Source organism: Anabrus simplex, chromosome 1 (assembly GCF_040414725.1).
Source record: "Anabrus simplex isolate iqAnaSimp1 chromosome 1, ASM4041472v1, whole genome shotgun sequence".
Classification (NCBI taxonomy): Eukaryota; Metazoa; Arthropoda; class Insecta; order Orthoptera; family Tettigoniidae; genus Anabrus; species Anabrus simplex.
Genome location: NC_090265.1, coordinates 1,611,899,881 through 1,611,925,764, shown reverse-complemented (window position 1 = coordinate 1,611,925,764; position 25,884 = coordinate 1,611,899,881). Strand labels below are relative to the sequence as shown.

General features: G+C 43.4%; 1 protein-coding gene across 1 annotated transcript in view; it reads right to left on the bottom strand.

The window, feature by feature from the left end:
* Positions 1-25,884, bottom strand: part of LOC136858593 (monocarboxylate transporter 9) — a 97,919-nt gene that overhangs the window by 61,845 nt on the left and 10,190 nt on the right. Inside the window, exon 2 of the mRNA XM_067138266.2 lies at positions 14,965-15,064. Within this exon, the coding sequence (XP_066994367.1) occupies positions 14,965-15,064 (100 nt within the window). The remainder of the gene's footprint in view (positions 1-14,964; positions 15,065-25,884) is intronic.

Here is a 25,884-nt window from a genome sequence, read left to right as displayed (position 1 = left end):
TTTAGAGAGTGCATGTCTTCTTGGCGGGCGGTTTGTCCTCGAACGTCTTTTTTCTCAACATTCTTGTGAGAGGCCCTTGAGGTCACTTTCTGTTACTCCCATTTCCTGTATGTAATTTTGTCACTTGTGTTAGCTATGCTGTTAATAAAAATAAATAATAAAAGACAACAACTGAAGAACGGGTGAGATAAGTGGGGATAGCATTCAGACTATGTCAGAACACTTCATCATCATCATCACCATCTGTTTATCCTCCAGGGTCGACTTTTCCCTCGGACTCAGCGAGGGATCCCACCTCTACCGCCTCAAGTGTCCTGGAGCTTCAGACGCTTGGTCGGGGATACAACTGGGGAGAATGACCAGTACCTCGCCCAGGCGGCCTCACCTGCTATGCTGAACAGGGGCCTTGTGGAGGGATGGAAAGATTGGAAGGGAGAGGCAAGGAAGAGGGAAGGAATCGGCCGTGGCCTTAAGTGAGGTACCATCCCGGCATTCGCCTGGAGAAGTGGGAAACCACGGAAAACCACTTCCAGGATGGCTGAGGTGGGAATCTAACCCGCCTCTACTCAGTTGACCTCCCGAGGCTGAGTGGACCCCGTTCCAGCCCTCGTACCACTTTTCAAATTTCGTGGCAGAGCCGGGAATCGAACCCGGGCCTCCTGGGGTGGCAGCTAATCACGCTAACCACTACACCACAGAGGCGGACTGTCAGAACACTTACAAAACGAAATCACTCTTCTATCAGGAAACATTCAGGCATTGTAGTAAGCCTACTGTAGTCAAACCTGAATGCATATATGCAGTTGAGACCATAGCCAGCAAGACATGGAAAGAAGTTCCTTAGAAAGATTCTTGGACCCAGGAAACCAACAGATGAATTTATTTTCTGCTTAAGACAAAACCAAGAAACTCCACCATTGCCGGTCGAAAGTCCGAGGCCTCATCTCGGCTGTGTTGAGGAAGGAGTAACCTCTCGTTAAAAAGCCTGGGTCCGTCCGGCTCCGGATGGTAGTACCCTGTAAGGGCCCCTGCCTAGGGTTACTAGGTGAAACCTGGTCAACGGTCTCAAAGGCGGAGGGGGAGTTTCAGATTGCCAACGGCGGAGAGAGCGGAAGAGCTGCCTCCAGGACTCACAATCCTGGTTGTATTTTCTTGGTTTTCAGGCCACTCTAGAAATAACTTTCATCAGTCATGGAAGTGTGTCAAGGTCCATAATGGCAACTTCGGCGGAGATGGAGACCATCGGTACGGTGCAGTTGGCAGATGAGGCACTCTATCTTTCTGGGAGTTAATACAGAGAAGAACGTAGCGTTTGTTCTCCTGAGGAGCGGCTGCAGAAGGCGTCTGTTCTGCAGGTCAGAAGCGGCCTAACTACGTGCTAGCAGCAGCTCTAAAATGCTTGACGACAGGCTCCGTGACAAGCCGGCCGTAAAATCATACCGTCACATCTTTATAGAAATGTTGTCTCATGGAATCGGAACCACGGCTAGGGCGTCCTCCTCTGAATGCGACGGGCGTTGGCAGGGCACAGCTAGTGCGAAAAGTATGCAAGGATTACCGTCGCATGGGCAGCTACGGATAAACAAGTGGGCTCCCACATTCTGTATAGCATCGCTAAACGTCGGGACTATGTCTGGTCGAAGCAGCGAATTGGCCACAGCACTTGAAAGAAGGCATATTAGACATCTGTGCGGTGCAGGAAACTAGATGGAGTGGAGAAAAGTCATGCAACATTGGGTGTGGATACAAACTCGTATACAACGGATTCCGAGGAACTAATGGTGTTGGCAATGCTATATCAGTAAAATTTGGTGGTTCTGTCTCTGAGGTGCAACGTCACGATGATCGTTTGATGAAACTCGTATATGTTGCGGATAGAAGGAAGACCCATTTTTTCAGTGCCTACGCTCCACAAACCGGCCTAGACGCGGAAACCAAAGATGCCTTCTGGGAACTGCTTGATGAGAAGACTGCTGAAGTGCTACCAGAAGACTACCTTATCGTTGCCGATGATCTGAATGGACACGTCGGACAGAGGAAAGAAGACCACACTGTCCAGGGCGGACATGGATATGGAGAGAAGAACGACGATGGCCAACGAATTCTCGATTATTCAGAAACTCATGATCTGATCATCACGAAGACCTGGTTCATAAAGCGTGATACTCATCTAATCACGTAATACAGTGGCTCCAATGCAACTCAGATTGACTACATCCTTGTGAGACGACGGAATTTCAATGATGTTTTATACAAAAGTTGTACCTTACGAAACCGTCGCGATGCTATGGATAAAGTCACCAAGAGCCGAATACTTACCCAGAAATGGGCCTATAAGAATGAAATGGTGGTGCTTCAAGGAGGATGAGGCCGACACTGTCGCAAAAATTACAGTGCCACCAATCACCACAGTTGAAGAGAGCTGGACTAAACTGAAAGACGCCATTCATGAAGCCGAACGCTCTATTCTTGGGACAACTAACTCAGGACGACGAAGGGCTGACAAATACACTTGGCTTTGGAATAACGATGTTAAACATGCAGTGCGGAAGAAGAAACAGCTATACCATGGGATTCTTTCAGAAAAAGCACAATCTCGTTAGAATGCCTACAAGGCAGTCCGAAGTGAAGCGAAGAAGGTCATTGCCGTAACAAATGCAAACCGATACGCAGACCTGCATGCAAAACTTGACACGCGCGAAGGCGAGCGGCACATTTATCGGCTGCTCAAACAGAGGCCGCAACACGGAGGACATCCAACGTGTTTACGGCATCAATGACGAAACAGGTGACCTGCTGGTCGACTGGAAGAAAGTGCGAGAACGCTGGCGGATCTATTTTGAGAAACTTTCAACCGAAGAATTTCCCCGCACATCAATCCCAGCCACCTCCGCTATTGAAGGCCCAGTGAAGGAAATTGGCGACACTGAAGTCTAGGTTGTTCTGAAGGAGATGCAACCAGGTAAAGTCACCGGCTCAGATGGTCTTCCAGCAGAGTTCTTGTTCTCTCAACGGTGGGATGCGGCAATATGGCTAACACAGTTTTTCAACCAGATCATCAAAGAAGGTCAAATACCATCAGATTGTCGACGGAGAATTACCGCACCAATCTTCAAGAAGAAGGGAAGTCCTGCCGACTGTTCTAATTATCGCCCGATCAGACTTCTGAGCCAGCCGATGAAGGTCTTCGAACGTATTCTGGAGAAAATGATGCACGAGATAGCCATACTTACAACTAACCAAGCTGGATTTGTGAAAATCTGTGGCACAACTGATGCAATCCATGCTGCACGGCTGTTAGTTGAGAAGACCGTGAAAAGAATAAGCCGCTTCATCTCGCTTCTCTGGATCTTGAAAAGGCCTTTCATCGGGTGCCACATGACCTATTCTGGTTAGTACTACGAGAACACAGCATTCCAGAGCACAGATGCTCTACGTAGAAATAAGGAGTTAAGTTCAAGCTGCCGCAGGAGCGTCGGATGATTTCCGCATTACTGTAGGAGTCCATCAAGGCTCTGCCTTATCACTACTGCTGTTCATTCTTGTGATGGACACTGTTACATCAGACCTGCACAAGCCAATACCATGGACACTACTCTATGCTGATGTCATGTTGGCTGCTGAGAATAAGCTTGATCTCCAGCGCCAAACAGAAGAGTGGAACAGCCGACTAGCGCAATACGGCCTGCGCCTCAACAAAAAGAAGACAGAACACATGACATTAGATCCTCGAGAAGTTGGAACCATCCACGTTGACGGTGAAGCAGAGAAATGTAAATATCTTGGCTCCACAATCTCTGACGATGGGCGACTTACTGATGAGGACAACGCAAGGATACACACAGCCTGGCTGAAGTGGCGAATGACAACGGGCGTCACCTGCGACCGTCGGGGGAAGGACCATCTGAAATCTAAGATCTACTGGACTGTTATCCGTCCTGTCGCTCTCTACGGCACCGAGTGTTAGCCAGCTACAAAGGAGGTAGAACGTCGGCTAAGCATCATGGAGATGAAGATGCTTAGGTAGACAGCTGGCATCACTAGACTGGATCATATTTCAAACGACGATATTAGGAAACGTTTTGGCCTTGCACCGATCCAGAAGAAAATGCAGGAAAACCGTCTGCGCGGGTTTGGGCATGTGTTGCGTGCAGAAGACAATACGTTGGCAAAGTCAGGGTATGCGCTGGAAGTCGCTGGAAAGAGGCCCCAGGGACGACCAGGACAGCGATGAACCGATAGAGTGCACAACGACCTGAAAGCTGTAAGACTACATCCAGACATGACCCGAGACCGACTTAAATGGAGACAACGAATTCACACAGAGGACCCTGCCACCAGGCGGGACAAACGCAAAAGAAGCAGAAGAAGGAGACTAAACCAAGAACTACTGTATACCAAAGACTTGAAAATAACACAACCACAATGAAGAAACAGATTGGTTTTCAAACTCGCGCATCGCAGCAGCGATCGAGAGTGACTGGGAGAACTTCGCCCAACCTTCACGGCCCGTGACATAGCCAAAACGTCACTGTGGTCGAATGGCATACGCTCATCGCCTGCCAACCTCCCCTCACTACTGTGGTTTCTGATTGCCACCTAGGGTCGTGGATTGTGTTTAATTTGGTTGAGAATTGCTTCTCTTTTGGGTTTGGCACACACTTGCTTGAGTCATTTGTTTCTATACGTAAGTTGCCATTCCCGTCTGTTAATATCTAAACTAATCAGCTCACCGACAGGATTCTCACTTTCTAAGAGAACAGGAAAATGCAAGTCCCATGCTTGAAAGAAGTCCATCGCGATCTAGAAAAGTGTGGAATCAGGTCAGAAAACGTACGAAACAGAAAATCTTCAGTAGCAAAATTGCGGAGTTGAAGGATCTGTCCGACGAGTGAACGGAAAGAACGGAATATTCTCGACAGAAGAACGAGCACGAGTAAGCCAAGGGATGATGGAGTACTCGCGAAAAAGGGGAGAACCTGAGAAAATTATGGAAGTTGTGTAATCGCAACCCGTAGGTGTTTGAAACGAAACTTGTAATAACAATTTATTGTAACAATAGTACAGCCTCTCCCTAGTTGTAGACAACCCTTCTAATGCCTTTCAATAGTGAAGTCCCATGGAGACTGGTTGAACTGACTGATGTTTACCTAAATTTCATGGTCATCAAAATATGTCACTACTGTTGTTTCTAATTGCCTCCTAGGGTTGTGGATTGTGTTTAACTTATTGGTGAATTGCTTCTTTTTTGGGTTTGGCACATATGACTTGAGTCATTTATTTCTGACAAGGGACTTTCAATCAATGTTAAGAAAACTTGAAACCGATTTACACACCATCCGAAAGAGCACACTGAAATATATAAAACCCTCGAATATTATACCCTATCGTGCATGTATATACGAGTTACAGGGCAGTAAAGATGTGCGGGTGGGGGTCGTCAGTGTCCAGTCGGAGTGAAATTATTTTGCACTGCTGGCGCGATGTAAAGAGAGGGGGGAGACCGCACTGTATGTGCAATGAACCGTGTGAACGTTGTACGCCTGTTAAACTGCATATTCATTTCTTTTAAATTGTAACGCAGTAATCAAAGAACTTGGAAAAAATTTATGCATCTTTTAAAGACACAATTACGTACAGTAGGCTACTAACCTACGGTTGTGTTGTAATCGCATGAAGGATAAAATATTCAAGGTAAACATTTAAACACTGTATGTGTGAGTATGTACTGATTAAACAATTACATACTCACCAATAATGTGACAGTCGTGTTTAATCCCCTACAAAATATTCAATCTCCTGTGAATGATAATGGAAATTAAGAAAACATGTTCAAAACACAGTAGGTTCTTGCACCAGCTGCATTTGAGTAAAGACAGCTGATCAATATTATTATTGTCCTCCATAAGGAATTCGCAAGTACCAGTTCCTTTTCTAATACAATAGTCTGTGCTATTTTCAAAAGTTTCATTCGTGCTACTTAGGCCTGCTGATTTCCACCCATGTCCATGTGACAAACGGAAGCGCGGTTAACATTCTTGATTATAGATCAATGGCATGCGTTTGATAATATTGTTATGCTGTTGCAAGTACACATCGATATTATTTAATACAGCGCAATCACAGATATGTCGGTCCATTGTTTTGAACATTCGGAAAAAATGCCTGTCTAACGGTTGCAATTCAGAAGTTGTATCTGCTGGAATGATTTGCAGTTTTAAATTTTCAGGTTCATAGTTATTTAATGAAAGTACTTCATGTATTAAATTATTATCCATGTAAAGCGCTCAGGAATCCAACAGTAAGCAGTTCGATGGACCACTGTGGGGTAAAAATGTCAACTCCAGAAATACACGGAAAGGGTCATTTGTCATTTTTCCAGATTTTAACCACTGCATAATAAAATTAGGAACTTTAAACATGCCCTGATGGACAGCTTGACTTGGTGGTTTTGATTCCTGCAGTATGATAAACAGACAGGGAAGGAGACGTCCCATGCATGATGCAATTGGCATAATTGTGAATGAATGTGTCTGTGCGATTTGTGATTGTGTAACACCACACACTATCTTCTTACAACGGCGATCAAGTGTTCTCCCGGAATGCGATTCTTTATTGATGCCAGATTGATCTGCGTTATAAACAGTGTCAGCACCATACTGCTCTATAAGCAACATTGTCTCTTCTCTCCAGGAATGCAGTATGTTGTTAGTAGTTTCATCATCATCATCATCTTTTTCTTCTCCTTTTTATCGTGTGAAAAACTGCGTAATTTTTCGTAATTCTATGTGAAAATGCTGCTTAAAATTCCATACCCATGTTGCACTTGCTGAATATCGTGCACTATCAAGTTGTTTGCACCGGGCGAGTTGGCCATGCGGTTAGGTCGCACAGCTGTGAGCTTGCATCCGGGAGATAGTGGGTTCGAACCCCACTGTCGGCAGCCCTGAATATGGTTTTGCGTGGTTTCCCATTTCCACAGCAGGCAAATGCTGGGGCTGTACCTTAATTATGGCAATGGCCGATTCCTTCCCACTCCTAGGCCTTTCCTGTCCCACCGTCGCCATAAGACCTATCTGTGTCGGTGCGACGTAAAGCAAGTAGCAAAAAAAAAAAAAAAAAAAAAAAAAAGTTGTTTGCGCGAGCTTCCATAAATTTGGTAAACACCAACCTGTACAACTGCTTATATTTATCTTTGACTGTTAAACTAGAAAATGACTTGCCAATAGAATCCGCTTTTGCAATATCTTCCTTAAAACGGTACAACTGCGTCACGTGCTTCAATCGAGGATGTCTGTTTTTCGTACAGTTCCATGATAAGTGAGGAAATGTTTGCTTTGGCTTCCGCTTCTTTGCACTCAACCATGTGTTTATAAACTATCATTTTTATTCCGATGACCATTCTACTCTATGTTTTCCGGGCTCTGTGGACCTTCTGATGTTGATTCCTGTTTTGGTGAAGGTGAAGTAGATTCTTCTGAGGGATATTCGTATTCATCGGGCACAAACACTGTTTCAGATACTTGTTCGTGTTCATTAATATCTAAAGTCTGCGTGTATATTATTCCTGCATCAGACTCTAATATAAATTTGTAGACACTGAAACATTGTCTCATCTTCTTTGCTTAAAACGGAGAACTGGAAATTATTTTCTTTAAAGTGATTATATAACGCATTCACTACGTTAAGAGGGTTCATTTTCATACGTAAAAGCTTACTTTGGAAAGACCCGTACACGATGCCTCACTGCGCTCACTAGGGATGGGCGCGACTGAAGCCTGGAATCGAGAGCGTCGACTCCATCGACTCCGAACACCGGTCTCGGTTCGCATGAAGCCTCTCGACTCCAAGTTAAATTGATGCGCATTGCGGGGCCGCACGCTCGCTTCGCATGAAGCCTCGCGACTCCAAGCGAACTTGACTCTCATTGCGGGGCCGCTTGCGTGTCGTGGCGCGGAAAATAACATGAAATATCATGCATGTTGCTGCTGAGAACTCTCTCCTCTGATTTGGATTGCACCGAACTCCGTCGCACCTTCAAATCATTTTTGCTCGGCCGGGTGGCTCACCATCTATAACTTAGCTTCCCGCCGATTCAATCAGCATATTGGGCCGACACCTAGTTGGTAGTCAGCCTCCCCAGCACCATGTCCAGCTGCGTGCTCCATGACATCGATCCCGCTCTCTCTGACCAGGACTTACTTGCCAAACTCCAAATGGCACACGTCCCAGCCCGAAGCGTCTCAAGGATACTGCAAGACTTCGTCCCTACACGTCGGGTCCTGCTACATCTCCACTCAGCTGACGCCGTTTCACATTTTCTCGCCAGCGGAATCTACTTGGACAGCCAGATCCACCGAGTGACATCTTGTCCTTCGTACTTTGCCAACGAAACACCACCACAGTGGACTCCGTCCCAACCATCTTCCTCTCATTTCTACACAACTCCCAGCGCCACCACCACCAGCACCACCATCACCACTACCATCGCAACGACCAGCACGCCCTCCATCCCTCTCTATCCTTCTGTCCCGGTCACAACTGTTATAACATGCCATCCTTCTCCTCTCATGACTTCTTTCCTCCCTGTCTGCCCTAGCCCTGAAGGACCTCAACACCTGAACCAACCCACTGAGACATCTCCGTCTACAGCTGCAGCACTGCCTTCGTCACCACCATCTACGCACGCCGCCGACGCAGCAGCCTCCGCCGCACCACCATCCACGCAGTCCTCATCGACCTGTCACACCATGTACAGCTGTGTGATACGCGGAGTGGATCCTGCTCTCTCAGCTCGAACGATTCTCCAGGAACTTCAAGCCGAAGGCGTCCCAGTTCGTCGCGTCTTTCGGATCAAGAACTCCTCCGGCCCGACGTATATGGTCCGCATACACCTTCCAACTGCCGAAGATGTCCAACGACTTATTGCCAATGGAGCTTACATCTATCGCCATCGTCATAAAGTTGAGCCCTCTCTCTCCCCACCTCAACCTATTCGCCAACGTTTCAACCCACCATATTGCCGCCCCCGGCCAATTCCTCCTTTCCAACCTAGTACACCCGTTTGCCCACGCCTTTCCCCACCTAGTTTCTTCCCTCCACCACCTCCAACGCTAGATATCATCCGACTCCTCATCACTTCCCTTAACAATATCACAACAATTCTGCAACTCCTCACATTCCATTTCCACCCTGCTACATTCATTTAAACTTCACTCCTCGAGCACAATTCCTATCGTTCCCATCTCCCCAGCTAAGAAGACCCACCGTTACTTCCTCATGAATATTTACATCGCTATCCCCATCTTCCTCTTCTATCACACCTTCCACTTCTTTTCCCCTCTCCCGGCCCGAGAGATCGCGACACGATCTAGGGGGCCCGCCCCGCCTTCGGGCGGGGAATGAAAACTCTCCAGCAGCAGCATGTTGCTGCTCATTTGCCCATTGGGTGTTTTAAGAGTATTGTAGAGTGAAGTACGATATCGTTAACCAAGACGACGAGCGTAATGGTGTAGTTGAAATAAAATTAAACGTGTCATGTCAGAAGGTATCGGCAAAGCAGACCACGGACTTTTTATTTCACGTCTTTATTTGTCGTGATCAGGAAATTAATAAACAGACATCGATGGTAAATAATTATGAATTGCACATGTACGATGAAAACAAATCTAATATGGGTAAATCCTCTAACATAATTCGAACATACACTACACCATTAAAAGCCTCCGTGGCTCAGGCGGCAGCGCCTTGGCCTCTCACCGCTTGGTTCAGTGGTTCAAATCCCGGTCACTCTACGTGAGATTTGTTTTTCTCCCGGTACTCCGGTTTTCCCTGTCATCTTCCATTCTAGCAACACTCTCCAACATCATTTCATTTTATCTGTCAGTCATTCATCATTGCCCCAGAGGAGTGCGACAGGCCTCGGCAACCGGTACAATTCTTATCCTCGCCGCAGGATGGGGGCTTCATTCATTCCATTCCTGACCCGGCCACTGACTGGAAAACAGGTTGTAGGTTATCATTATAATTCAAGGACCACGTTAAGTCTTGTTGCATTATTATTATTATTATTATTATTATTATCATTATTATTATTATTATTATTATTAGTAGTAGTAGTAGTAGTAGTAGTACTGTAGTAGTAGTAGCAGTAGTAGTATACACAAAAGCCCCTTTTCGCGACAGCCCTGGTAGGCCTTGGCCTACCAAGTGACCTCTGCCCAGCTCGAAGGCCAGTAGATTACGAGGTGACGTGTGTTCAGCACGACGAATCCTCTCGACCGTTATTCTTGGCTTTCTAGACCCGGTCTCTACCTCAACGTGATCACGAAACCTGAGGTACAGGTAAAAATTACTGACCTGGCCGGAATCGATACCGGGGCCTCCCTAGACTGCGGAGGCGGCTATTATGACGCACAATGTTTGGTAAAAAATTTGTTGTAAAATCATACTCTAAGCACTCGCTTCTTTTTTTTCTGTTTTATGCCCCAGGCCAGGGATATTAATCGTTTATAATTAAAAAATCTAACCCAGCCGAGAATCGAACCCGGTACCGCCGGGTGTCAGTCGCACGCGTTGCACCCTATACTGCGTAACTGAACTCGGTGAAGTCAATATTGGCGATGGTGTAAAAGTATACTGTCAGATTATTATTACCACTACAATTAGCGTCGTCATTATCATCATCGTCGCCAAAATAGACCTACAACATTAACACTAACGATGATAAAATCTCGAAACAATATTTAATGTTTGCTGGCTAATAATCATCTTGTATTCATCGTATCACGTGTTTCCAAGGGAGGAACGTGGAACTATAATTCCAAGCAGTTCCGACAATAGTTGATAGATAGCGTTACTGCATCAGTGGAGTCGACACTGGAGTCAAGAGTGTCGGTTCCAGAGGTAGCAGTGTCGACTCTTCACGACTCCGTTCGCAGCCCATCCCTAGCGCTCACAGTGCTGTCTCCCTCTCTACCCCCCTCACCACCTCACTCTGTCTCTCTCTCTTGCCCGCTTCTTACATCGCGTCAGCAGTTCAAAATAACTTCAATCCGGTTGGACACTGACGACCCCCACCAGTACATCTTTACCGCCTTGTGACTCGTATATACGTGCACGATATGACATAATATTCTAGGGTTTTACATATTTCAGTGTGCTCTTTAGGATGGTGTATAAATCTGATTAAAGTTTTCTTAACATTGATCGATGGTCCCTTGTGAGTTGCCATTCCTGCCTGTTTATTTCTAAACCAACCAATCAGCACCCAGTTTGTCCCTGTACAGTAGTTATCTTGACCCTTTTGTAGTTATCTGTATTTGGAACTGTGCAACGTTAAGTGAGGTTAAGTGACGAGACGACGGACAAGGTTAGGGCAACAATAAGGTAGACAGCCATTTGACCTAAAATGTGAACTTTCCTGCGTGTGGCGACTGGAAGATAACAGCGCTCCCCTCTGGCATGTAACAGGGCGTGTTGCAATTGCCTTTAGATTTTTATGGGGTTCTTAGTTTGTATTATGTAGGTTTAAGGACGTACGAGTGTGTACCCTCGTTCCCGTTATTCACTTTTGCTTTTTGGTGACTAAGCTATCCTAATCTCTAAATTTCTTTCCTGCTTTTCCGACTTGAATAACTTTCTTTCTGGCCTTAGTCACCAAGTAGGATGGCTTATCCTCTGAGTCACCGGGCCTTCTGCCCCATTAGGTTGTATGGCAAGTTACGTCACGGGAGAGATTGAGGTGTTCAACATTCCATTTCATTTTGTTCTCGGCCTTTCGATTAACCTTTTGTTTTTTCCCTTTTCTTTGCTGCTAGTATGAGCTTCGGCTCCTCTTTTTCTGGAACCTTCGATCTGTATTTTGCGTGTGGCTCCCCTATTTAGTAAAGGCAGGGAATGTGACATGGTAGAAGAGTTTATGAGCCTTTAAGAGTAATTTAGAGGTACCTGAATATTCTAGGCCCTATCAGTCATTGAAATTTGGAACTGTAATTCTGGGTGCGAGACCTTACGACATGTAATTATTTGTAGCGGAGGGTTTGTTTCGCCTATTATTGTAGCTTATTTCGGAAACTCAGCTTCTTAATTTATATTTAAACAAAATTTTAAGGTTTGATTAACCCTCTGAACGATGAATTTGTTAGTAGAGGCTAAACCCTCCCTTGCATTTCACTTCCTAAAGAATGTGGGAGACCTGTTGGTCTGGTGAAGACTTACAAAGCCGTGTGATGTTCAGTGGGAGCTTCCTCCCCCTTTGTTAAAAATTTATGATATTATAAATACGTAGGTCGAGTCATAAGTCATGGCAACTAATTTTTTTCTCGCGAACAGGAGACAACACGGAAAATCTAAGATATGCATTTGGAAGCGTACGGTATGTACTTGCGTATGATGCCACTAGATGGTGTATGTAAAAAACAGTGTGGGTCTAAGCATGCCCTCAAGTTCAGTGTGTGAGTGAGAGCGTCACAAAATGGAAGTTAACAAGCAGGAGCAACGATCGTATATTAAAATAACATTTGTTCGAGGCAGAAATGCACCCCAATGCCATGCATAGCTGTGGGAAACATAAGGTGTGCTAACAAAGAGGACATCGTAACAGCATTTCGGAGAGAGGTGTCACACGTTAGCGATACACATGCAGCGAATGGTATTCAGCGCCTGCCCCACCGCTGGCAACGCACAGTGGAAACCTTGGGTGATTATTTCGAAGGTCTGTAACCAGTGGAGACCTGTCCTTTGTACGTAGTCTTGTGTATTTGCTGTCTATACCATAATAACACAATGTTTATCAATGGCCTGTGTTATGTCAATTTCCTACGAGATTATCCTGAAGTCAGAATTTGTCTTCAGGCACTATGCATAAGTACATGCATATCTTAGAATTTCCGTGTTGTTTCCTGTTCGCGAGAAAAAAATTGTTGCCATGACTTATGACTCGACCCTCGTATCCTACTTGTTCAAGTTTTGTTACGATTTGTTATTGTTGTTGTTGCAGTTTTAGTTCTGAAAAGAGAATCAAAGAAAAGAAAAGAAAATATAACTTTGAAAATATATCCTAAATTTAAAACGTTCTTGGTATGGATTTGTCCAGCGTCCTGGCCCTGCCTTTTCTTCCCCTCTGCTTCACGGAAACCCCGCATCAGTAATAATAATAATAATAATAATAATAATAATAATAATAATAATAATAATAATGACGTGTGGCCTCCAGAGAGGCCTAATGCAGGTCTTTCGAGTTGACGCCGTATAGGTGACCTACACATCTGTGAGGATGGCGCCCCTTCCTAAAATGAATTATAATGCCGAAGATGGCACAAACACCCAGTCCCCGAACCATAGGAATTAACTAAGGTTAACATGCCCGACCTGGATGAGAATCGAACCCGAGACCCGTTGGACTAAAGGTCAGCATGCTAACCATTTAGCGACGGAGCCGGACCAGTTCTGCTATTATTATTATTATTATTATTATTATTATTATTATTATTATTATTATTATTATTATATAATCAAGTAAAGATTCTCATTCCACACGCCACGAACCCAAATTCTTCTTCTCCGGATGCTTTTTCTCCACCCTGGTAGACGTCGGGATCGCGGGTGCAAACTTTGTTGCTCATGTGGACTTGACTCTGTTTTAAGGTCGGATACAATAATTGATTAATATATTTGTCTATATTTCTTTAGGATTGTAAGGCTACTAGGATAACTCAGGTAAATATGCAACACGCGTCATCATGTTGCCGGATGAGCCATCGCTGATACTCTGAAGAATAAAAATAAGCAAAGTCACCTCCGTATAGGCCATGAAGGCCCTTGGAGGAGTGGAAGGTAAAGGCTTCCACCATTGTTAACCTCGGCACGTGATGGGGGTAAAGTGGTTAGTTTTACGCCCGGCCGCCTTTGCTTCCAGGAATTAACCTGGTACTCATTTTTTGGTGTAGGCTGACTGAACCTCAAGGCCATATGCACCTTTGGAAGTGGAAGTCTCGTTTTTTAAATTTTACGACTTCCTGACGGGGATTCGAACCCACGTGCTTCCGGGCGAACCGAGCACGCCTTTACCGCCTCGGCCAGGCAGGCCCTCAGAATAATAGGGGTTTCGATATATACCACGAAGTTCATGGCAGCAATTGGCGAATGGAGATAATTACCTACGAGACACATTTTTCTCAAGGATACATCGTGCGCACCATCATCCCTCTCAAAATTGCTACAAAAAGGAAACGAATGAACGGACAAACGATACTTCTTTTTATATGAGTATTATTAAGATGAGGAAATGAGATGATTTTCAACTGTAGAGGTATAAGTAGAAGTTTAAATAACATGCTCTTAACCGACAATGGGCAGTACTGATATATTTCTTCTTTCCTTATCTATTTGATTATAATATTCAAGTATCTTCAAAGTAATATTCTTATCTGGTTGCTTGGTTAACTGTTAGTGAATTCATGTTTAACATTTAACGAGAATACAAAAAATCTTTTCATGGAATGGAATGGATCTGGCTCCTTCTTCACGAAACGCACGACACTGCCTACATATTTCACTAATTCCAACTCTGACTAGATTAGATTAAGTCGTACAGCTCATTAAATAAACATTTCCCAAAATGTGCCATGTACTGTATGACACTTGACATCTGTGGTGAACATTTCATTTATCTACGATATAATGCCGCGTTTGAACGTGACATGAAATTTGTATTTATTTATTTATTTATTTATTTATTTATTAAGTGCTCATCAGAACATTAAAATAATTACCAAAGTAAAAACATATCACTAAAAATTTAGCATGTAAAATACATAAAACAAAATTACAGGGGTAGACACAATGACAATGAAGAAATAAATGTGTCGCAGAACCGAGAATTCAATAGTCCAAATAAACATTCATGAAAACTGAGTGCTTAATGCTTTATAATTACTACAATTCATCAGACTGAATACTTACATTGATGACACTAACTGCCAGTACCACCACCCATCCCCAGCCACCATCAGGAGCGACCATCTTGCGGCCCTTCTTATCCTTCACCACCATGGTAGGTAACCTGAAACGACAGAGTGTTATTAGTCTAAATCAAATAAGTAATACAGTATCATAACAGTTCTTAACAAGTTACTATTGACGTACTTGACATATCGATGGCCTAGTTCTGATGGACTGCATATCCATGTGTGGCTGGGAGGCGTAACCAGGCTTAAGGGAAATAATGGATAACAAGAACTTTGGGTGATAAGAGATATTCTAACTAGGCCATCGATAGGATTTTTGCTTGTGGAATGTATCGTATTTGCTGTAGAGATGTTTATGGAAACTCTTACTACACATTTTTGGTACGAGTCCTACATCGATTATTACAGCCTTATGGTCACCTATTCCTTCAATTACCTCAGTTTTATGAACAATATCCCATGGTTTGACCAAGAATACATCTAGCAAGTTATTGAGACGAGTCGGTTCTTGTACTACTTGTGTAAATCCTCCCTCCCAAACTAACATGGAATATTATTAAAGAAATTGGAGGGAATAGGACTGTCAGGACATCAAATTACCAAAGTAAAAACATATCACTAAAAATGTAGCATGTACAGTAAAACAAAATGACAGGGGTAGGTTCAGAAAGTCAAAGTAGGAAATAATATACCACAGGGAGAGAAAGTTTGGAAGGGAATTGCACAGGGTAGTATAATCCGTCCGTTACTTTTCTTAATATACGCAAATGATTTAGGGAACAATATAACACCAAAAATAAGATTGTATGCAGATGACATAATTGTTTATAGGTTAATAAATAACATTGAGGATTGCTCAGAATTACAAAGGGACCTTGAGAGTATCCAACAATGGGTTGAAGAAAATAATATGAAGGTTAATGGAGGCAAATCAACTGTTATAACATTTACAAACAGGAGCTTTAGAACTGGATTTGAATATACTTTGGATGAGGTAGTTATCCCAAAAGATTGCACGTGCAAATACTTAGGTGTGAGATTTGAAAGTAATTTGCACTGGAAGGGTCATGTTGATGACATTGTTGGGAAAGCATACAGATCGTTACACGTCATAATGAGGCTACTTAAAGGATGCAACAAAGAATTAAAATTAAAAGTTACTTAAGTATGGTTCGTCCATTATTGGAATATGCAAACAGTGTTTGGGATCCTCACCAAGAATACCTAATAAAAGAAATAGATAGTGTGCAGAGAATAGCAGCAATATTTGTAACAGGGGATTTCGGGAGAAAAAGTACTGTATCAGAAATGTTAAAGGAACTTGGATGGGAAACTTTAAGTAAGAGAAGGGAGAAAACTAGTCTTATAGGATTATATAGAGCCTATACAGGAGAAGAAGCATGGGGAGAAATCCGTGAGAGGCTTCAGTTGGAAAATAAGTATATCGGCAGAACTGACCACAAGTATAAAATTAGAAGGAATTTTAGCAGAAGCTTTTGGGGTAAATTTTCATTCATTGGGAAGGGCGTGAAGGAGTGGAACAGTTTATCGGAGATAGTGTTTGATCCTTTTCCAAAATCTGTACAGATATTCAAGAAGAGAATAAACATCAACAGAGAAAATAAATGAAATGTTAGAGGGCATTCGACCAGTGCAGCTTATTGTAAATAAAAAATGTGTGAATAAATTAATTCCATCCCCTGGTCTATGGAGTTTGGACAGCCGAAGTAGGGGACTGCCTGTAGATGTGAAGTACAGTGGGGACTTCGAGGGCCCTGGGACCGCTACGGTAGCTGTGAAGGCCCTTCAGGAACTCTGAAAAGTGGTGGCAACAGGGGCTTTGGTTAAGACACAGCAGGTCGTTATGCTACTTAGGTTCGAAAATGGGTAAAAAAAAAAGTAAATAAATGCAATGAAAATTTCAATCTTATACCAGTTGTATAGTATTATTTGAAGTAATTCCACATACTGTATATGAGTTGACTATGTTTGTAAGTACAAGAGATATTATAAGTAGAATTTTGTAAACAATATAAATTTATTAAGGATGAGCTGTGTGTTTAATAGAAACAATTGTTAACGTAAATTGTATAATATTGTATTCTAGGAAAATTTTCTTCTTCTCTTGTTAATTTAAAATTTAGTGCTTGACAATAATAATGTATTTTAGTGTACCATTTGCTACCGAGGTAGAAACCTCATTTGCAAATAAAGAGATTTTGATTTGATTTGATTTGATTTGATTTGATTTGATTTGATTTGATTTGATTTGATTTGATTTGATTTGATTTGATTTGATTTGATTTGATTTGATTTGATTTGATTTGAACTATCACAGTCTCACATTTTACCGCAGGTAGATATTGCTGTGGAGATTGCTGTAAGTATTTAGGTGTTAATATAGGGAAAGATCGCCGTTGGGGTAATCACATTAACGGAATTAACAGAATTGCATATATATATATATATATGTTAGAGATCTCTTCGTATGCTTATGGGAGTATTTAGGTTGGGTAAGATGTGAAGGGTCCGCCTCTGTGGTGTAGTGCTTAGCGTGATTAGCTGCCACCCCCCTGAGGCCCGGATTCGATTCCAGGATCTGCCACGAAATTTGAAGAGTGGTACGAGGGCAGGAATGGGGTCCACTATGCCTCGGGAGGTCAACTGAGTAGAGGTGGGTTCGATTCCCACCTCGGCCATTATAGAAGTGGTTTTCCGTAGTTTCCCACTTCTCCTCCAGGCAAATGCCGGGATGGTACCTAACTTAAGGCCACGGCCGATTCCTTCCCTCTTCCTTGCCTATCCTTTTCAATCTTCCCACCCCCCGACAAGGCCCCTGATCAGCATAGCAGGTGAGGCCACCTGGGAGAGGTACTGGTCCTCCTCCCCAGTTTTATCCCCGGACTCAAAGTCGCACGCTCCAGGACACTGCCCCTGAGGCGGAAGAAGTGGGATCCCTCGCTGAGTTGGAGGAAAAAACCAACCCTGGAGGGTAAACAGGTTAAAAAGGAGAGGATGTGAAGGACAGGCGTATAAGTCGCTGGTAAGGCACCAATTCGAGTATGGTTCCAGTGTATGGGACCCTCACCAGGATTGATTTGAGAAGTGGAAAATATCCAAAGAAAAGCAGCACGCTTTATTCTGGGCGATTTCCGACAAACGAGTAGTGTTACAAAAATGTTGCAAATCTTGGGCTGGGAAGATTTGGGAGTAAGGAGACAAGCTGCTCGACTAAGCAGTATGTTCCGAGCTGTCAATGCAGAGATGTTGTGAAATGATATTATTAGACGAGTAACCTTGAATGGAGTTTTTAAAGTAGGAAATATCAGATAGTGTTGTACAAACTGGGGCAAATATTGATTCATAGGAAGACTTCTTCTTCTTTTTATTCTTATTTTCTTCTTCTTCTTCTTCTTCTTCTTCTTCTTCTGCTTCTTTATCTGTTTAACCTCCAGGGTCGGTTTTTCCCTCGACTCAGCGAGGGATCCCACCTCTACCGCCTCAAGGGCAGTGTCCTGGAGCTTCAGACTCTGGGTCGGGGATACAACTGGGGAGGATGACCAGTATCCCGCCCAGGCGGCCTCACCTGCTATGTTGAACAGGGGCCTTGCGAGGGATGGGGAGATTGGGAGGGATAGACAAGGAAAAGGGAAGGAAGCGGCCATGGCCTTAAGTTAGGTACCATCTCGGCATTTGCCTGGAGGAGAAGTGGAAACCACGCAAAACCACTTCTAGGATGGCTGAGGTGGGAATCGAACCCACCTCTACTCAGTTGACCTCCCGAGGCTGAGTGAACCCCGTTCCAGCACTCGTACCACTTTTCAAATTTCGTGGCATAACCGGGAATCGAACCTGGGCCTCCGGGGGTGGCAGCTAATCACACTAACCGCTACAACACAGAGGCGGACGGAAGAGGAATTACGAATGCGAATAACATACCAAGGGAGATGTTCGATAAAGTTCCAATTTATTTTAAATCTTTTAAGAAAATATAGGTAAACAACTGATTGGGGATCTGCCACCTCGGCGACAGCCCCAAATGCAGATCAGTGGTGACTGATTGAACGGTTCAAGTAGTTGTAAACTTGCACCCTGGAGATGGTGGGCTCGAACCCGACTGTTTTCAGCCATGAAGATAGTTTTTCCGTCTTTTCCCGTGGTCACATTTGTTGCCCATGGCTACGTACTTCGTAGTCCTAATCGTTCCCTAGGCCTGCGTCGTTGACAAAACTTTGCTATTAATGCGATCTTTAAAACGGCTAACAAGAAAAAGGAGAAAAATAAAAGTAGACCGGTGATCTTCTAGTTAGAATAAATCTGAATTACGAAATGGAGGGCGTCTCGATTACTCGCCCCCACTCCAAAGAAGGAAAATGTACATACCTTTTACTATTTGTGCTGCTTTTGATTTTCGAGTACTACCAGTAGAAAACTCCGAACTTTAAAGTCTTAGACCCAGCGGAGGTAGGACAAGTAATTTACGTTTAAAATCTGTCCCCTGTGAAGGGAACCATGTCACTTTTGTGCAGCTTCACCGATCGTGTAGGGTAAGCGGTTCGTCTCACGTAGCTGTGATCTTCCATACAGAAGATGGTGGGTTCGAACCCCAGTGTTAGCAGCTCTGAAAGTATTTTTCCATAGTTTTCTATGTTCACACCAGCCAAATGCTAGGTCTGTGTCTACGGTCGCTTCTTTCTCAGTCCTAACTCTGTGCTATTCTATCGTCACCAAAAGACCTGTCTAAATCGGTGCAATGAAAAACCAAAGAGGTAAAAGTTGTTGCAGCTGCCATGACTTACCGGTACGCTAAAACAATTAAGATTACTGGAATGGTATATAATAACAACAAAACTACTCTAAAAATGTTAAACATTTTCAAGGAAAGGACATGACAGTACGTTCGTTGAGCCCAGCAGCTCAGTGATTGCTGATCCGAAGTGCATGTGCCCAGTTTGTTTGCTAGTTCTAAGGTCATTGTGAATAAAAATAATACACAACGTTTATCGTTTCTACTGTTTAATTAGTTCGATGTGCAAACTTCAGTGCGGTGTGTGTGTGTGTGTGTGTGTGTGTGTGTGTGTGTGTGTGTGTGTGTGTGTGTGTGTGTGTGTGTGTGTGTGTGTGTGTGTGTGTGTGTGTGTGTGTGTGTGTGTGTGAAAGTGCCGTAATCGTAAACCATGTGTGAATCAGGCCAGTCTGTGATTAAACATAAAGAAGGAAAACCACTAACGAGTGGCGAGATGTGTATGTTAAGTATGTTTTCCAAATTTCGTGAAGAAAATCCTGGAAATACTCTGAAATCAAATGAAATGGCATATGTTTTTAGTGCCGGGAGTGTCCGAGGACATGTTCGGCTCGCCAGGTGCAGGTCTTTTGATTTGATTCCCGTAGGTGACCTGCGCGTCGTGATGAAGATGACACATACACCCAGCCCTCGTGCCAGCGAAATTAACCAATGATGGTTAAAATTCCCGACCCTACCGGGAATCGAACTCGGGACCCCTGTGGCCAAAGGCCAGCACGCTAACCATTTAGCCATGGAGCCGGACTATTCTGAAATAAGTAACACGTACAGCGGCCGATGTAACATGTATTTCTAAAGCGAACATTTACCGTGCTAGGGACGCCAGTAGCCAGGTCATCTTAGCCCCAAAAGGCAATGCCACAACGTGGTTTACAAAGAGGTTCTGGGGTAAATGAAATTCACTTTTTAGGTGAGTTTTTATACTTTAGGGACTTACAGATAATGTCTTAGTGCAGTTCCGAGGAACACGTAATTTTTATCAAATTACGAAATCCTCACGAGCGAAGGCGTGGGTAACAGCTAGTCTACAATATATCACAAAAACCTAACATGTTACAGGCATGAAAATTGGTATTTGGAATCTCCTTTAAAAATAAAATTATATAAATTTTTGTTTTAAGAAAATACATTTAAGGGGAAGGGGAGAGGGGGGGGGTGAAAAGAAGCTTTATTTTCGTTATTGTCTAGAAAAGTCGTATTGACAGGATTTTCTACAGCAGTTGTTGGCGCCTTTTGGTTTGAATAATTAGCGTTTGTTGTTGCATATGCTGGATCTCATTAAAGACAATACCAGGGTGCTAATATTTGTAGACAATTGATCTACCTTGCCGTCTCATTGAACAATCTGTGACGTTATGAACTGAACTCTACTTACATCCTGCGGTGTGTGCAGCTCAAGTTACCTGACGCGCGCTATGTTACAATGTGTCCGATAATCTAAGGTAATTAAATTCTAGGATTGCGATAGTTTCTCCGAGGTTTGAAAACAAGTGCTAACATAGAACTTCCCAGAAGTGAGTGCGAAATATTTCATAGAAACCACAGTCAATATTAGTTGTTATCAGTAACGAAAAGAATGATGTGACACACACTGCTAAGAAGGTAAATAATTGTAAATTATGCGGGGTTATTAAGATAGACTAAATTGTTAGCGTCGAAGCCTTCGATTCAGAGGGTTTCGGGTTCAATTTCCTGCAGGGCTGAGGATTTTAATCACGTCTGATTAGAATTCTTCTGGCTGGGGGACTGGGTGTTTGTGTTTGACAATTCTTCATATTCAGACAAGAAATCACACTGCCAACCACCAAAGAAACACGCAATAGTGATTACGTCCCTCCACATAAAATTAGCGTCACGAAGGGTATCCGACCATAAAACAGGGCCAAATCAATATGTGCGACACAGTTCGCACCTACGAGCCCACAAGTGTGAGAAAAGCGGTAGAAGAAAAAGAAGATTAAGATGGAAGGCTTATCAGGATTATAAGGAAATGCAATATCGGTTTGGAACGCAAGTTTGTTCTGTTGCGTTACCGTGTTGGAAAGCATTTACTGAGCAATCTATATGCCGACACACGGTTTAGATGGTGAGCTTACCTCCCAGTTGCCTGACAGCTTTGTTGTGGTTCTTGAATTAAAAGTAACTGGCGTCGTTTACCATGGAAGGGGCTCGTATCTGTTTGCATTAATTTATCAAGTCAATGTAAGCCAAGATTGTTACTTAAAACGGCTTCAAAGGCCATAGAAGGTGGAACTGTTAAACCGAGTGAGTTGGCTGAGCGGTGAGTTTGCATTTAGAAGATTGCAGGTTTGAACCCTGCCATCGGTAGTCATGAAGGTGATTTTCTCTGATTTCTCTTTCTCTCACCAGGCAAATGTCGCTCTGTAAAGCCACGAAAGCTAACTTTTTTCAACGTATCCCTTTTTCAGTCCATCGACGCCGAAAGTCTCTATACGTTAGGGCGACGTAAAACCGCTAAGTAAAAAGAAAAATCACATTAAAATTACCTCTCTTAAACTTTCCTCAGCTTATCACAGTTATTTCTGTGGCTGCTAGAGCCACCCAGGCTCATTTTGGTTTTGACCATGGATTTATGACCGGATGCCCTTCCTAACGCCACGTGATTCTTCAGATGAAAATTTCGACCCAGTATCGACCGGGATTCGAACCTCAGCTTTCCGGATGGTAAGCCAGCAGTTAATATGTCTGTATATTTAAAACGTTGTCCGCCTCTGTGGTGTAGTGGTTAGCGTGATTAGCTGCCACCCCCGGAGGTCCAGGTTCGATTCCCGGCTCTGCCACGAAATTTGAAAAGTGGTATGAGGGCTGGAACGGGGTCCACTCAGCCTCGGGAGGTCAACTGAGTAGAGGTGGGTTCGATTCCCACCTCAGCCATTCTGGAAGTGGTTTTCCGTGGTTACCCACTTCTCCTCCAGGCGAATGCCGAGATGGTACCTAACTTAAGGCCACGGCCGCTTCCTTCCCTCTTCCTTGCCTATCCCTTCCAGTCATCCCATCCCTCCACAAGGCCCCTGTTCAGCATAGCAGGTGAGGCCGCCTGGGCGAGGTACTGGTCATTCTCCCCAGTTGTATCCCCGACCAAGTGTCTGAAACTCCAGGACACTGGCCTTGAGGCGGTAGAGGTGGGATCCCTCGCTGAGTCCGAGGGAGAAACCGAACCTGGAGGGTAAACAGATGATGATGATATTTAAAACGTTTACTAAAACAGCTTTGTCCAGTCCGACGGCCTCTTTCCTTTTTTAATTCTCTCCGGAATTACCTGCTGGTGAATCAGTAGCGGCGATTGAGAATTAAAAGTGCGGAGGCAAATAAAATAAAATACAAACAACAAACAGCACCCGGGTTTGTGGGATATAGCGGACGGTGGTGTTGGTGGTGGTGGTGGGGGGGGGGGGTGTAATATACATCAAGACTGAAAAAGGAAAGCTACTAAAGGGTAAGGATTTTTATGCTCTCTCAGCGAATTTCGACAGAGATATAAAGTTTGACAGTTAACCAGTTTAAGTGTGGCAATATTTTTTTTTTTTTTTTTTAAGATTTTGATCCAATGCTGTACAATAAAACTTTCACCAAAGGAACAATGTTTCGCATTTATTACAATTAAAAATAACTACAGTGAGATTATACAATTAAAACCATAAAGTATTTGACTGCACACTAAGAAACTACCGAATCAAACCAAACCCCATGGCACTACAGCCCTTGAAGGGCCTTAGCCTACCAAGCGACCGCTGCTCAGACGGAAGGCCTGCAGATTACGAGGTGTCGTGTGGTCAGAACGACGAACCCTCTAGGCCGTTATTCTTGGCTTTCTAGACGGAGACCGCTATCTCACCGTCAGATAGCTCCTGAATTCTTATCACGTAGGCTGAGTGGACCTCGAACCAGCCCTCAGGTCCAGGTAAAAATCCCTGACCTGGCCGGGAATCGAACCCGAGGCCAATCAATCAATCAATCAATCAATCAATCAATACTGATCTGCATTTAGGGCAGTCGCCCAGGTGGCAGATTCCCTATCTGTTGCTTTCCTAGCCTTTTCCTAAATGATTTCAAAGAAATTGGAAATTTATTGAACATCTCCCTTGGTAAGTTATTCCAATCTCTAACTCCCCTTCCTATAAATGCATATTTGCCCCAGTTTGTCCTCTTGAATTCCAACTTTATCTTCATATCGTGATCTTTCCTACTTTTATAAAACGCCATTCAAACCTATTCGTCTACTAATGTCATTCCACGCCATCCCTCCGCTGACAGCTCGGAACATACCACTTAGTCGAGCAGCTCTTCTTCTTTCTCTCAATTCTTCCCAACACAAACATTGCAACATTTTTGTAACGCTACTCTTTTGTCGGAAATCACCCAGAACAAATCGAGCTGCTTTTCTTTGGATTTTTTCCAGTTCTTGAATCAGGTAATCCTGGTGAGGGTCCCATACACTGGAACCATACTCTAGTTGGGGTCTTACCAGAGACTTATATGCCCTCTCCTTTACATCCTTACTACAACCCCTAAACACCCTCATAACCATGTGTAGAGATCGGTACCCTTTATTTACAATCCCATTTATGTGATTACCCCAGTGAAGATCTTTCCTTATATTAACACCTAGATACTTACAATGATCCCCAAAAGGAACTTTCACCCCATCAACGCAGTAATTAAAACTGAGAGGACTTTTCCTATTTGTGAAACTCACAACCTGACTTTTAGCCCCGTTTATCAACATACCATTGCCTGCTGTCCATCTCACAACATTTTCGAGGTCACGTTGCAGTTGCTCACAATCTTGTAACTTATTTATCACTCTATAGAGAATAACATCATCCGCAAAAAGCCTTACCTCCGATTCCACTCCTTTACTCATATAATTTATATATATAAGAAAACATAAAGGTCCGATAACACTGCCCTGAGGAACTCCCCTCTCAACTATTACAGGGTCAGACAAAGCTTCACCTACTCTAACTTTCTGAGATCTATTTTCTAGAAATATAGCAACCCATTCAGTCACTCTTTTGTCTAGTCCAATTGCACTCATTTTTGCCAGTAGTCTCCCATGATCCACCCTATCAAATGCTTTAGACATGTCAATCGCGATACAGTCCATTTGACCTGCAGAATCCAAGATATCTGCTATATCTTGCTGGAATCCTACAAGTTGAGCTTCAGTGGAATAACCTTTCCTAAAACCGAATTGCCTTCTATCTAACCAGTTATTAATTTCACAAACATGTCTAATATAATCAGAAAGAATGCCTTCCCAAAGCTTACCTACAATGCATGTCAAACATACTGGCCTGTAATTTTCAGCTTTATGTCTATCATCCTTTCCTTTATACACAGGGGCTACTATAGCAACTCTCCATTCATCTGGTATAGCTCCTTCGACCAAACAATAATCAAATAAGTACTTCAGATATGGTACTACATTCCAACCCATTGTCTTTAGTATATCCCCAGAAATCTGATCAATTCCAGCCGCTTTTCTAGTTTTCAACTTTTGTATCTTATTGTAAATGTCATTGTTATCATATGTAAATTTTATTACTTCTTTGGCCTTAGTCTCTTCCTCTATCTCGACATTATCCTTGTAACCAACAATCTTTACATACTGCTGACTGAATACTTCTGCCATTTGAAGATCCTCACATACACACTCCCCTTGTTCATTAATTATTCCTGGAATGTCCTTCTTGGAACCTGTCTCTGCCTTAAAATACCTATACATACCCTTCCATTTTTCACTAAAATTTGTATGACTGCCAATTATGCTTGCCATCATGTTATCCTTAGCTGCCTTCTTTGCTAGATTCAATTTTCTAGTAAGTTCCTTCAATTTCTCCTTACTTCCACAGCCATTTCTAACTCTATTTCTTTCCAGTCTGCACCTCCTTGTTAGTCTCTTTATTTCTCTATTATAATAAGGTGGGTCTTTACCATTCCTTACCACCCTTAAAGGTACAAACCTGTTTTCGCATTCCTCAACAATTTCTTTAAACCCATCCCAGAGTCTGTTTACATTTTTATTTACCGTTTTCCACCGATCATAGTTACTTTTTAGAAACTGCCTCCCTCCGGGTAAAAGGCAGG